Source organism: Alexandromys fortis, unplaced genomic scaffold (genome assembly GCF_014885135.2).
Source record: "Alexandromys fortis isolate MF-2015 unplaced genomic scaffold, M_Fortis_MF-2015_v1.1 scaffold_237, whole genome shotgun sequence".
NCBI classification, from domain to species: domain Eukaryota; kingdom Metazoa; phylum Chordata; class Mammalia; order Rodentia; family Cricetidae; genus Alexandromys; species Alexandromys fortis.
Window position 1 is genome coordinate 1,248,555 of NW_026068137.1, and position 13,344 is coordinate 1,261,898.

At 42.8% G+C, this 13,344-nt stretch overlaps 1 protein-coding gene across 4 annotated transcripts in view; it reads left to right on the forward strand.

The window, feature by feature from the left end:
• Window positions 1-13,344, forward strand: part of Sntg2 (syntrophin gamma 2) — a 203,156-nt gene that overhangs the window by 81,983 nt on the left and 107,829 nt on the right. For all 4 annotated transcript variants that reach the window (XM_050126549.1, XM_050126548.1, XM_050126551.1 and 1 more), the window contains exons 5-6: window positions 6,577-6,620; window positions 6,724-6,765. In XM_050126549.1, the coding sequence (XP_049982506.1) occupies window positions 6,577-6,620; window positions 6,724-6,765 (86 nt within the window). The remainder of the gene's footprint in view (window positions 1-6,576; window positions 6,621-6,723; window positions 6,766-13,344) is intronic.

Genomic DNA, 13,344 nt, shown 5'->3' on the forward strand with positions numbered 1-13,344 from the left:
TTACACCTTTCTAGAAAGGCCTAGAGACTTAATAAAGGCAGTATTTGGGAAATGAACTGAGTCTGGCTATTGAACTGCTATGGTGCATTCCTTGAAGTGGGTAGTAGTGAGCCATCTTCCCAACAGGAGGCCGCCTGGCCCTCCTTATCCCCATCTCTGATGGCAGTGACATCATTTTCCATCTGAGTTGATATTTTTTGAGCCAGGGTTATTTATGACTAAATGAGAACCATTATGACCGACTGCTCACCCTAGTCCTATGTGACTGGACAGGAGGTGCTGGGAGGGTAGGAACCGTAGGGATCAGCTGGCGTGGGTGATGGCAGGCGTTAACTGGTTTCTGTTGGTGAGGTGGAGTTAGTGAAAGCGAAGCCACAGGAAAGGCTGCCTCGGCAGGTGTGCCTTCCCCCATTCGCCAGAACAATGAACATGCATGAACATTTTATTACCGTGGCAGCCTTGGAACAAAATGTCAGTGAAAAGCGCAGAGGCCCGAGGTGAGAACAGCTGGAATTTGATAAGGCAGGCTCGGCGGTACTCATGCGCGCTCCGGTGTGCTCACGTGTGCTCGCGCGTGCCCACAGGCAGACGCTCGTGTTTGTGTCACACAATCAGGGGCTGGGGAGGCAGCTCAGGGTTAGAAATTGGGATTGGCCTGCCTGAGATTCTGGAAGAGAAGGCATGAAAAAAGAGGATGCTTTGTACAGGCTTATTCTGAGAGAAAATTGTATTTTAAAGTCACCAGAGATAATTGAGTGTTCAGCGTGGTGGAGCTGCTTTCGTGTTTCAAAGCCTGGGTCACCTCAGGGATGGCGCTCCAGCCTTTATTCTAGAAACGCTAAAGGTTCAAGGAGAACTGATTATTTTAGCAGATTCCCAATGCCAATATATCATTTGTTGTTTACTTTTAACAGAATCAAACTTTAATATCACCATGTTTTTTTATTTTTCATAGAAAATTTACATTTAAGAAAAAAATAGTTCTGCTTTTGTTTGGGGCTCAGTGGCTCTGATATTGTCTGTCTCCTCTGGAGGCATAAGTGCCTGTCATATTCATGCAAAGAGGGGGCGTGAGCATGTTACATTTCTTTTTAAAAATTTTTAACTTATTTATTTTTAAAACAATCTTTTCATTTTACACACCAATCCCAGTTTCCACTCCCTCCCCTCCTCCCACTTTTCTCCTACCCCACCCCCACCCACCCTTCAGAGAGGTAAAGCTTTCTTCCCATAGGGAGTCAACAAAGTCTAGCACATCCCTTTGAGGCAGGACCAAGACCCTTCCCCCTATATCTGGACTGAGCAAGGTATCCCTCCAAAGAGATTGGGCTCCAAAAGCCCTGTTCAAGCACTAGGGATAAATCCTGGTCTCATGGTCAGTGGCCCCACAGACTGCCTAAGCCATGCAACTGTCACCCACATTCAGAGGGCCTAGATCAGTTCTATGCAGGTTCCCCCATTGTCAGTCTGGAGTCAGTGAGCTCCCACTAGCGTGGGTCAGTTGTTTCTGTGGGTATCCCCATCACGGTCTTGACCCCTTTGCTCATATTATCGTTCCTCCCTCTCTTCAACTGGACTCCGGGAGCTCTGCCCAATGCTTAACTGTGGATCTCTGCATCTGCTTCTATCAGTTGCCGGATGAAGGTTCCATTATGACAATTAAGGTAGTCAACAATCTGATTACAGGGCAAGGCCAGTTCAAGCACCCTTTCTGCTATTGCTTAGGGTCTTAGCTGAGGTCATCCTTGTGGATTCCTGGGAATTTCCCTGATGCCGGGTTTCTCACTAGCCCTTTAATGACTCCCTCAATCTTTCCGTACTCTCCCTCTTTGTCCTTCCCCCGTCTTGACCATCCTGTTCCCTCATGTTCTCCTCCTCCCTCCTATTTCCCCCTTCCCCTCCCTTTCTACCCTCCCTTCTCTCTCCCCCTACCCCTACCCATTCCTACTTCTATCAGGAGATCTTGTCTATTTTCTGTGCCCAGAAGATCAATGTATGTCTCTAAGGGTTCTTGCTACCTAGCTTCTCTGGGGTCATGGACTATAGGCTGGTTATCCTTTGCTTTATGTCTAATATCCACTTATGAGTGAGTACATACTGTTTATGTCTTTCTGGATCTGGGTTACCTCACTCAGGATTGCTTTTTCTAGTTCCATCTGTTTGCCTGCAAATCAAGATGTCATGGTTTTTACTGCTGAGTAGTACTCTATTGTGTAAATGTACCACATTTTTAAAAAATCCATTCTTTGTTTGAGGGGCATCTATGTTGTTTCCAGGTTCTGGCTATCATGAATAATGCACAGTTGAGCAAATGTCCTTGTGGTATTAGAGTGCATCCTTTGGGTATATGCTCGAGAGTGGTATTACTGGGTCTTGAGGTAGATTGATTCCCATGTGTCTGAGAAATTGTCATGCTGATTTCCACAGTGAGTGTACAAATTTTCACTCCCACCAGCAATGCAGGAGTGTTCTCCTTACTCAGATCCCTCAGCATAAACTATTCTTGGTATTTTCTGACTGGCATAAGATGGTATCTCAGAGTCATTTTGATTTGCATTTCCCTGATGGCTAAAGATGTTGACAACTCCTTAAGTGTCTTTCAGTCATTTGAGATTCTTCTGTTGATAATTCTCTGTTTAGATCCATTTTTTTAAATTGGATTATTTGGTAAGAGGTAAATTTGCACCAAGAATCATTTGACGTTCAGTGAAATTATAGATTACGTTTTAACTAACTTGTCTTACAACGATTTTTGTGTGGGCATATGTAAGAGCTTTGATCATTCAAGAAATAAAGCTTGCAGTTTGCTGTGATTTCAAATTGTGGTAGTTCTAGTAAAGCTAGTTGTTGTCTCGAATGGAACAAAATTGTTGTAATAGGAGCAGCAGGCTGCGTCCCCAGCACCCAGGCCGCCTGCTAGCTTATGCCCCGAAATAATTACACGGACACTGTATTCTTTTAAACACTGCTTGGCCCATTATTTCTAGCCTCTTCTCGGCTAACTCTCGCACCTAGACTAGCCCATTTCTAATAATCTGTGTAGCCCACGAGGTGGCTTACCAGGGAAGATCTTAACCTACGTCCATCCTGGGTCGGCTTGCTTTATCGCGTGCATCTGCCTGGGAGAGAGGAGCATGGCTTCTGCTCCAGAGAGCAGAGCTGTTGAGTCTAAGCTCACTTCCTCTTCCTCCCAGCATTTTGTTCTGTTTACTCCACCCACCTATGTTTTAACCTATGAAGGCCAAGCAGTTTCTTTATTACTTAACCAATGAAATCAACAGATTGATATATAACACTCCCACATCACAAAATAGCAAACAACAAAGAAACAGTATGGCAAGGAAGACTGCTTCAGCCTTCATTTATTTTCTGAAGGAGGTACAGGCAGCGTTCACATCCCTCTGTCTCTTCTTCAAACATCTCCTTTCACTACTTCTTCAACTCCCAGTGGAGGGAGAAGAACTGCCTTTTAAGGTAAGAAGAGAGAGGCATTGAAGACACGGGTCAATAAACAGGCATGTACCACTGTCTTCTACTTTAAAAAGATTTGCCCATTTTCTTTGAGGGTATTCATTTGTTCTCAAAGACTTTGGAAATTTTATACAAGTGCTTTGCTATTTATCTAGGTAGCTGCTGACATTTTAAATTCATTACTTTGTAATTTATAACATGAGATCTGTGTGCAATCAAAGCTTGCAATAGCTCCTTAGGACTGATCCTCCTGTTGCCCAGCTGGCATGGAGCATCTGAACCCAGCACAGCTTACAGAACACAGCACCATCCATTCCAGAGAATATAGGAAGTGACTGCTTCTCCCAGATGGAAGCTCTGGTGACTTGCAAGCTGATATAGAACAGGAGATATCAGACATGCAAAGCTCATGGCCTGAGAAATTTTAATAAAGCTGACTTCTTTCCAATCAAACCTTATTCCATGAGAGATGCATTAAGAGGAATTGATTTGGTGCACAGTCAGTCTTACCTAGAATCCATTGTCATTTAAAGAGTCTCCAGTCCTTGGGAGAATACTGCAGGAGAATTGTCTGGAATCTGTCAATCATGTTTTAAATAAATGCTGATTGGCCAGGCAGGAAATATAGGTGAGAAAACCAGACAGGAAGTAGAAATGTTGTAATGAGAACAGGAGAATTCTGGGAAGGAGGAAGTTGATTCCTCCCACTCCTGCCCAGATCACTGAAGCAGCAGGATGTGATCTGTCCCACTGAAAAAAGGTAAAGAGCAACATGGATAACATAGATCAGAAAAATGGGTTAATCAAGATGTGAGAGTTAGCCAGAGAGAGGCTAGAGCTAATGGGCCAATCAGCTTATAATTTATGGAGACCTATGTGTGATTTTCTTTGGGGCTAAACAGTTGTGGGGACCTAATGGGAGGACAAAAACACCAACAAGCCAACCCCCTCATGTTACAGAATACACTGCATCCAGAAAAGGCAGGGAAGTGTGGCAGATACCATGCTTCTCCCCAAGATGGACGCTGGTTAGACTCATGCAGGTAAGCCACAGTCAAGTGGCAATACACATTAATGGAGATGGGTTAATCAAGATGTGAGAGTTAGTCAATAAGAGCCTAGAGCTAATGGGCCAGGCAGTAATTTAATTAATACAATTTCTGTGTGGTTATATTGGGGGATAAGCTGCCAGATGCAGCCCGCTCCTCCATACTACAGAATGGTGCCCAATGTGGGGCATGAACCCATGACCCTGAGATTAAGAGTCTCGGGAATAAAGGTACTGACCTGTCATGGCAGGAAGTAGGCATGGCTCATGTAAAAGGGGAGCAGGCATGAACACAGTGTAGCACAGGGATGCGGATGTAGCAAGGCAGAAGGGAGCATCCCTAAGCATAGCACAGCACATGGTACAGATGAAGATGGGTAACACATATGGAGATGCAGGCGCAAGCCTGGCCCAGCACAGGAATATAGATGTGGGCATGACTGAGCATGAGCCTCTTCTCCCTGAGGGCATCTCTCAGTGTCCGCTTGTGGCTTCTGGCCATCCTGGGAACCACAAAGACATCCTCAATGTGTTTCTGACATGAGGACTTACCTGGAAACTCACCTACAGTTTGTAAATACTTTTACCATTATGTGCCCAATGTTTTTTGATGGATTTGGGGTTTTGATGCTCTTGTAGACCTGGTCTCTTAGATCTTGCCTGTGTGCAAAAGGATCAATGACTCTCATTGAGCCTCATCCCACTCTGGTACAGCTGAAGATAAAGGCTACGCAAAGACATGAGAAAAAAACAGAAATGGAGAGGTTGAGATGGCAAGAAATGGGGATGGTGACAGAGGCAGTTAAGGACAGAGAAAGAGAATTTTGAGCCTCAGGAATGAACCAAAGGGAGACCTGGTGGCAACAAGGGATAGTTGTGGCAGCTTGTCCGTGGTAAGCCTTGGTGAGATGAGGACCTCGTGTGGATTACTGAACATCCTTGCTTTAAGATTCAGACATATGGAGGTTTATTTCATTTTCAATGTAATTTAATGTTGTTAACGAATAGAAATAACTTTAACAATTGTCAATATCTCTATGTGTTTTCTGATTGGTTTGTTTCTTTGGTTGGTTGGTTGGATTTTTGAGACAGGGTCTCAAAAATGTACCTCTGGCTATCCAGGAGCTCACTATTTAATCCAGGCTGACCTGATGGAGATCTGCCTGCCTGCTGTCTCATGAGTGCTGGGATTAAAGGCAGGAGCCACCACATCCAGCTGTCCATGTGGCTTAAAGAGCATGCCAGTATTTTAAAAAGTTATTCTTTTCCAGTATTTAATGAAAGATCTTTAAAACTTCAAACTCACATACAGACTTTCCTCTCATCAAATATGAAAGAAAAATGTTTCACACAGTGCAAATAAGTTCAGTCATGTTGGATTATCTCTTCAGGGATGGGGGAGATGCCGAGTGGAAATGTGTGTGAGATTTCATTGAACTTGATAACACAGTCCTTCCCTCTTTAGTGGTAGCAATCTGAGCACATTCATGTGGAGGAGAGGGAGATACTGAATGGCTTCTGAAATTTCTTGTTTATTGTCTGTGTTGACTTAATGAAAAGTGAGAACCAACTTTCCACATAGATCAATCAAATTCATCGCTAGTGGGAGTGCTATTTGTATCTCACATCACAAGTCTCTTTAAGGTACTTAAATTTGGTCATCCATTTAACTCACTGGTATCTTACATTTTTCAACACCCATTTGCACTCCTGCCCACATACACATACACGCAAACTCATGCACATACAACACACACATAATACAGACAGACATACACAGGCATGCACAGACATGTTCATGTACATGAAAACACATTCCACGCCTACCTACAAGCATGCACACAGCACACACTTCTTTTACTGTTCCCTTGCAATCACACTGACACTGATCTGCACACATATCAGAGCATACATATTTGGGCACACATGCACAAACATATGCAGACATGAAAGCACATGTATGTCTGTTCGTACAAACATGATGCCAACTAAAGACTTCTGTGAAGAAAAGTTGCTAAGAGCCCCTTAACGATATTGCTGCTTTTGCAACCCTGCAGCTGACCAGACAGAGATGTTGTTCGTAGGAGATGCTGTGCTGCAGGTCAGTATCATAAACGTTAATCCTTAACTCGATTGCATCTTTAAATTCTAAAGTTATTCCCGTCAGCCATTATCCTCAAAATTGTTCATTTGTCATTGTTCAGGTGAATGGCATTAATGTAGAAAATTCAACTCATGAAGAAGTGGTAAGTCTTACATGGGGAAGGGGGTCTATTTTTGTGTTACTTTCTTCTAAATATTTTTTTCTGTTATCCTACATTTATCTGAAAGTGTTCATAGACCCAATCTTAGAATTGAAAAGGAGCATGTGTGTTAGCTACTTACAGCACACTCAGAACAGGAAGGTCTTCACAAGAGCTGAAGAAAATACATTAGATTTTTTTCATTTTAAATTTGAGGGCATAGACATTCAGGAAGCATTTGACTTACTGCATTGCCTAGAGGGCCACCTCAGGACAAAAAGTAGACTCTACCAGATTTCCCTCCCAGGTCTTTGTACCCCATAAGCCCTCACTGTCAAAAGTCTTCAGCTTCTGACACATTGGCTCCCCCAGCATCTTAGTGTGTAAAATATACATGTGGACAGGTCAACTGATAAGCACATTTGGTGGTTGCTTAAGATGACATGGGTCAAAGTTATTCATAAGCAGTTCACCTCCAAGAAATGGTATCACGTCTAGTTAGGTTAAAAAGACAATAAGGATGGAAGAGATACCTCATCCTGAAGCATCAACTCTAGTTTTGGGGCAGAGAGAGAGAGCCCCACAGTGCAGAGAATCTGGTACTATGGTGCCTGTGTAGTAAGGGTCCTAGTTGCTGTGTGAGAGAGAGAACATTATGGAGATTCTATTAAAGCTGAATCTTGAGAAACAATATGAGGAAGGAGGGGAGTGAGGTGCTTACAGGGCAGGCTACATGCACAGGGGTTGAGTAGGAATGAGGTGCAAAACAGCAAGGAGGAGAAGCAGAGAGTTATTGAAACAGGAGGCAGGAAGAGATTAGAGGAGACCCCCATTCATGTCTCATTCTGTGTGACTGTGAAACTGAAATAGGCTCTTAATTAGTTAGCATCCCTAATGGGCATTCTTCCTTTCGTCCCTTTCACTCAGCAGTGCTTTTCTGGTAAGTCAACTCTTCTGAATTAAGGCAGAGTCCCCTCTCTGCCCAGAGCTGAGTTCGCATGAAACCAGCTGAGTATTTGGAGTGATTTGTGCCCATATGATGACCTGCTTGGCACAAGCAACTCATTTATTTATTAATTTCCTCACTCAGAGCGTATTTATTGCTGCTTCCTGTGTGCCAGGCTAGAGGAAGATTCACAAATGGGCACATATGCTTCTTGGTCGGTAGAGATGTACCGTTGGGAGTTATGATCACTTGGAGGAAACATACTCGTTATTAGCTCTACAGGCTTACTAATTAACAATGTTGTTTGTCTTTCTTCTGCAAAGTGTGATAGTTTAATGGTGAGAAAACATAATTGAAATAAAGGCTATGCACTTTTTAACACTGGTAGTATTGTAAATAGAATTAAAAGTATTTATCCAAGAAACAATTTCTTCAGTAAATGACATGAAGATTTTATAAATATTGTTATAGCCAAGAAGTATTTGTCACTAATGTACTTTATCAAATTTTATGTCTACATTATTTTGTGATACAAAGTAAGTTACAGGAGCACTATTAATTACATATGTAACCTTATTTTGTCATGATTTTAAATTTTGCAGAGTTGTCCCATTTGTGAAAGACATCATACATTGCAGTTTTGCCCTCCTAATCTTACAATAAATTCTGGTTAAGTTCTTAAAGAAAAATTGTCAGTTATGCTCAGAGTAAATAATCTTTCTAATGTAAACCTATCTGCAAGGTGACATGTCTACAAAAAAGAATCTTCGTCTGCTGATTTGAAAAATCTATGAGTTGGGATTGATAAAAATTTTAAATATATAAATATGTGATTTAGCAGAGAGTTTCCCCTTTTTTACCACAACTGTAGAGCTGAATAGTGTTGCAGTAGCTGTGGGAGACAGCAAGCTGTCCATACTCCCATTGTCCAGATTCCGAGATGTGTGGCCTCTCAGAGAAAGAAAACTGATGGCTGTTATCATTCAGGCTTGAGTCCATGTTAATAGCTTTTTATTTATCAGCTAAAAATAAATTTCAAAGAATTATAAAATGAGCTGCTGTTTTCCTGAAGAATTAAAATAATGAAAATCAAGCTGGAAGTTATGGAAATGGAACATGGGAAATAATGAAAAAATTAAGAAAGAAAGAAAGAAAGAAAGAAAGAAAGAAAGAAAGAAAGAAAGAAAGGAAGGAAGGAAGGAAGGAAGGAAGGAAGGAAGGAAGAAAGAAAGGAAGGAAGGAGAAAGCTGTCAGTCATGCAGCCATGTTTCTCACTATTCCTCCAGCTATAATCAAGATAACTGGCTGCTTTAAATATCTTACAACTGCTCAGGGAGACTGGATCCAGACACAGATGCTTTGAAGCAGCTACTAACATTGAAGAGACTTCATTCCAGTCACAGCTATGTAGTTATGGGTACTACACCATGAACAGCCTTGCTTCAGGAGACTCTGCTTCAGTCATGGCTCCTGCAGGTACCCTGCCCGGGCTACTTGATTTAGTAGACCCTGGGACAGCCCAGCCACCCATACACACACGCTCCAGTGACTTCCCTGTTGCTGTTCCCAGTCTGGCATGGAAGAACCCCTCTACAACTCATGACTGCTAAGGAGCATGTGTGATTGAATGTGTAAACAGTTCTCCCCCTCTCCTCTCGTGGTAACCACCCAACAGATCTTTCCTCTGCATACCGCCCCTCCCACCCCCATTGTTGTACCCTAGCCCCTCTGGGGTCTTTAGAATGGGAAGGCTAAACTGAGCAGATGGCATGCAGAGAAGACAGTGCTCAGGCTTCCAGCCCAGACATTCCAATCACCCCCAGAGGGTTGATGAAGAGTTCTGAGTAACCAGAGACAGAGATTCCCGAGAGCTGAGATTGAGATTTTGGAGGGCTGAGATGATAAACCATACAGAAGAACTGATAAGACAAGAGATGGTGAAAAGCTCACCTTAAAGAGGGCCAAGACCACAAAGAGCTGCTGGTCCTAGCACTGGAAAAGCTCTGGAGAGCACTGGGACTCACGTCCTCTGACTGCCAAGGAAGTGTAACCCTGAGTGTGGAGGACTCTGACACCCTGAGCTCAGAGTTGGTTGAAATGCTCTTTGTGTATCTTTGTTTTCAATCTGCAAAAAGGAAAAGAACCTCCAGTTGACCGTTCACACTGCCCCCGTCACCCCAAGAACTGTGCTGCTGATCAGTAGTGCATGCGATTCTACCAGAGACATTAGGAGAAAAGAAGACATATATGTGCATGTTTACCTGTGTGCAAGCAGATAATATACGTGCAACTGTGTATTCTGTAAATATGTAGCAAATGACATGTTTTTGAAAATGCTGGGAGAAGCCAAGCCCTCGGTCATAGGTAGAATTTCCTCCTTGGATAAACCTTTTAAAAACCTGGAGGTTCAACAGATTCTATGCTCAATCCAATCTCATTATATAGGAGACTGTCACTGAGTCAGCTGAGGATGGATGCCAACCATATCTGCAGAACCTGTCCTAGTGACACCTAGATTAATATTTAATTGAGTAACTGGGTGTTGCCCGGCAAGATTGACTCACAAATTAACCATTACAGACAGCTATGAACAGCCAGAGTTTGTAACGGCAGTGCTGAAATATGCAAAGGAAAATACCCACACTTGCAAACTGTTCCATCTTTGTTCAGTTGATCAGAAGAGGACCTGCTACTTTGAGTTGTAAAGAAAATATGAAATTAAAAATATAAATCCAAATATTAAAATGTACAAATGGAGTTATTTCATGTCTAATAATGATGAATACTCCAAAGGATGCCTTCTTAGATGATTAAAATTCAATTGTCCACGTACATGAGTAGATTGAAATGGTGTGATATAGTTATATTATTATTATATTAGAATATTATATATTATTCATAAAAGTCAGATATTTGATTTTCCTGTGGCTCAAATTTGTTCATGTTTTACTTATAATCTGTTTAGGCACAGTAACTAAATCAAGCAGTAAAATGCATCTGATTGAAAGCAACAAACACCAGTGGATGTTAAAATTTTATTTGTTTCCCCACACTGTTAAGCATGCTGGACCCAATGCCTGCAGCAGCTAGAGTAGCTACTAAAACAAGGATGTACCTGTAGCAAGCATGTGGCTTCTAAGTAGAGGCCTGTGTTTAAAATAAGCAAGGGTAATAAAAAAAAAGCTAAGTAAATCCCAGAAACTAGTTATGACAAGGGTCTAATCTTGGTTCTGATGTGAAATCACTCAAGGTACTTTTTAAATATATCTTATTTATATTTAAACAAAACCAGGAAATTGTCACACTTGCAGAGGGATCTTGGAAGATTTCTTGAACCACTGGGAAGGAGGGTGACTAAATCCACAGGAAACCCAACTGAAAACACAGGGAAAGGCTGTTGTATAACTGATTTCTGTTTGTTTCTTTGTTCTGTTAAGGAACATCTATTCTCCTTAGCCATGACATACCCAAATAATTCTTTTATCTGTCTTGTTGGTGAGCCGATGAGTTTATTTGGGTTACTTAAAAGAACATGAGTAGTTCAAGGTTCAACTGCCGCATGTAAGGCCCACCTCAGCATGGGCAGTGACTCCTAAACCAGATGTGCCCAACCTGCAGTCAGCTCATCCAGAGAGATCTTCTCCCTTTACTACAGCCTTGGAGACAGGACCTTGAGTCATGTCCCTTTCTGAACTTGCTGGGCCTTGTAAGTTTTCTTTGTTTCCTGAGTCCGAGAGCTTCCTTCTTCCCCAGGAGAGAATATTTCCCTTAAAAGAAATGGCTGCAAAGCAGTGGGATGTGTGGGAGGGTACCTGAAAGTTGGGGAGCATCAGACAGTCCAGAACTGGTCACACTGAGAGCAGCAGCAGCAAACCACACAGCACAGAGCAGACTGTAGGGTGTGCAAATCTTGGCAAGACTTCTTAGCAGTGGGGAGGAGAGTAAATGTCTCTCCAGATAGATAGAGGGATGCACAGATGCATAGGTGGATGTTCAGTAAGGTCGATTACATATAGCTGGGTATGGCAGTGCATGCCTTTAGGTGAATTTTTGAGTTCTAGGCCAGACTGATCTATAGAGTGAGTTCCAGGACAGCCAGGACTACACAGAGAAACCCTGTCTCAAAAATCAATAGATGGATAGATAGGTAGGTAGGTTGATTGATTGATAGATAATACAGACTTAAATTAGAAAATTAAATTACAAAACAGTAACTTTTACAGATGCATTGAAAACTATTGTTGAGACTGTAAAGCTAAGGGAGTCAATAAAACAAACAGATCATACAAAAGAAACAGAGACGTTCTCTGATGCTCTGGCCAATCTAACACCTCATCAAAATTAAAACCCTGGAGCATTAAGTGGAAATTAGATTGCATTTCCCTGTGTGAAAAATGCACTACTTTATTTTCTCAGAAGCTCAGTGCTGCCTCTTTCCTCCCTGCCAACACAAATTTGTACACACACACACACACACACACACACACACACACACACACACACAAGCTTATACACACTGCTCCCATGCACTCCCATAATCACATGGAACTCTGAAGATAGTAGGTCCAAAATGTAAAGGGCAGGGTGAGTTTCAGGGTAACAGACCCTTGGCTGAGAGCCCTGGGTTCCAGTGTTTATGTCAGTCAAGTCCCACAGTGCTGTGGTGGGAGGGTGTCTCAGCCATAGCGACATTTCACTTGCTGTTGAACTGGGCTTCAGGGAGATATCCACTTGACTAGAAGTGTGTGTTTGAAGAAAGGGCTTTGCAGAGGAATATTGCTTTGAGGTGGGAAATGAAAACATCAAGTGTATGTATGTTTTTGAAAGTCAGGGCTTGGCAGTGAGTATTTGGAAAGCAAGGGTTGCTAGGGTGAAGCACCCAAGGACTTCAGGCTGCAAGAATTCACAAGTCAGCACTGACAGCAGAGGTAGCCAGGCAGACAGATGAGAAGCCAGGTACTGGAACACACGGGAAGTAACTGATAGGGAGGGAGCAGGAATCGGCCAGGTTGAAGGTGTCTGGTAGGTCAACTTACATGAGCTGAAGGTTAGGAATTCTACTTGGCTAGACTAGATATAGCAGGGAGATCTAAGAAAGGCAGACATGAGGAATTAGAGGGCAAGCAAAATTTTAACAGCGTTTTGCTGTGGACAGGAGAGTAGAAATGCCACGGGTGTGTAGGGAACACACCTTGGAGACTGTTTCTGTGCTTCAAGGTGCTTTTGACATAGTGCTATTCCGAGGGAGGAGCTCAGCATGGAATGAATGTGTTGAGGGATGGAGTAGCATGGTGCAGTCTTCAGAAAGCTGACGCTCGACTCAGTGGGAGACGAAGCCAAGGCAGGTTGTCCTCTGAGAACGATGGGTGGACAGAGTGAAGCCAGACCAAGGTGTGGAGTCTGGTGGTGGGAACATAGGCACAGCTTTCACATACGCGTGGGATAAAGATCTCCATGGCAGCCTGATGAGTGAAAAGAAGGATGTGGTATTGGATGCTAGGGGAGGCAGGAGAGGTGTCATCTTGGGAAAGAGGATGGGCTAGATTTTGAAGCATCTGTATTACTGAGAGCCTAGATGCTCACAGCCACTATTACAGACTAGGATGAATCCAAGGTATTTTCTTTGACTGGGTTAC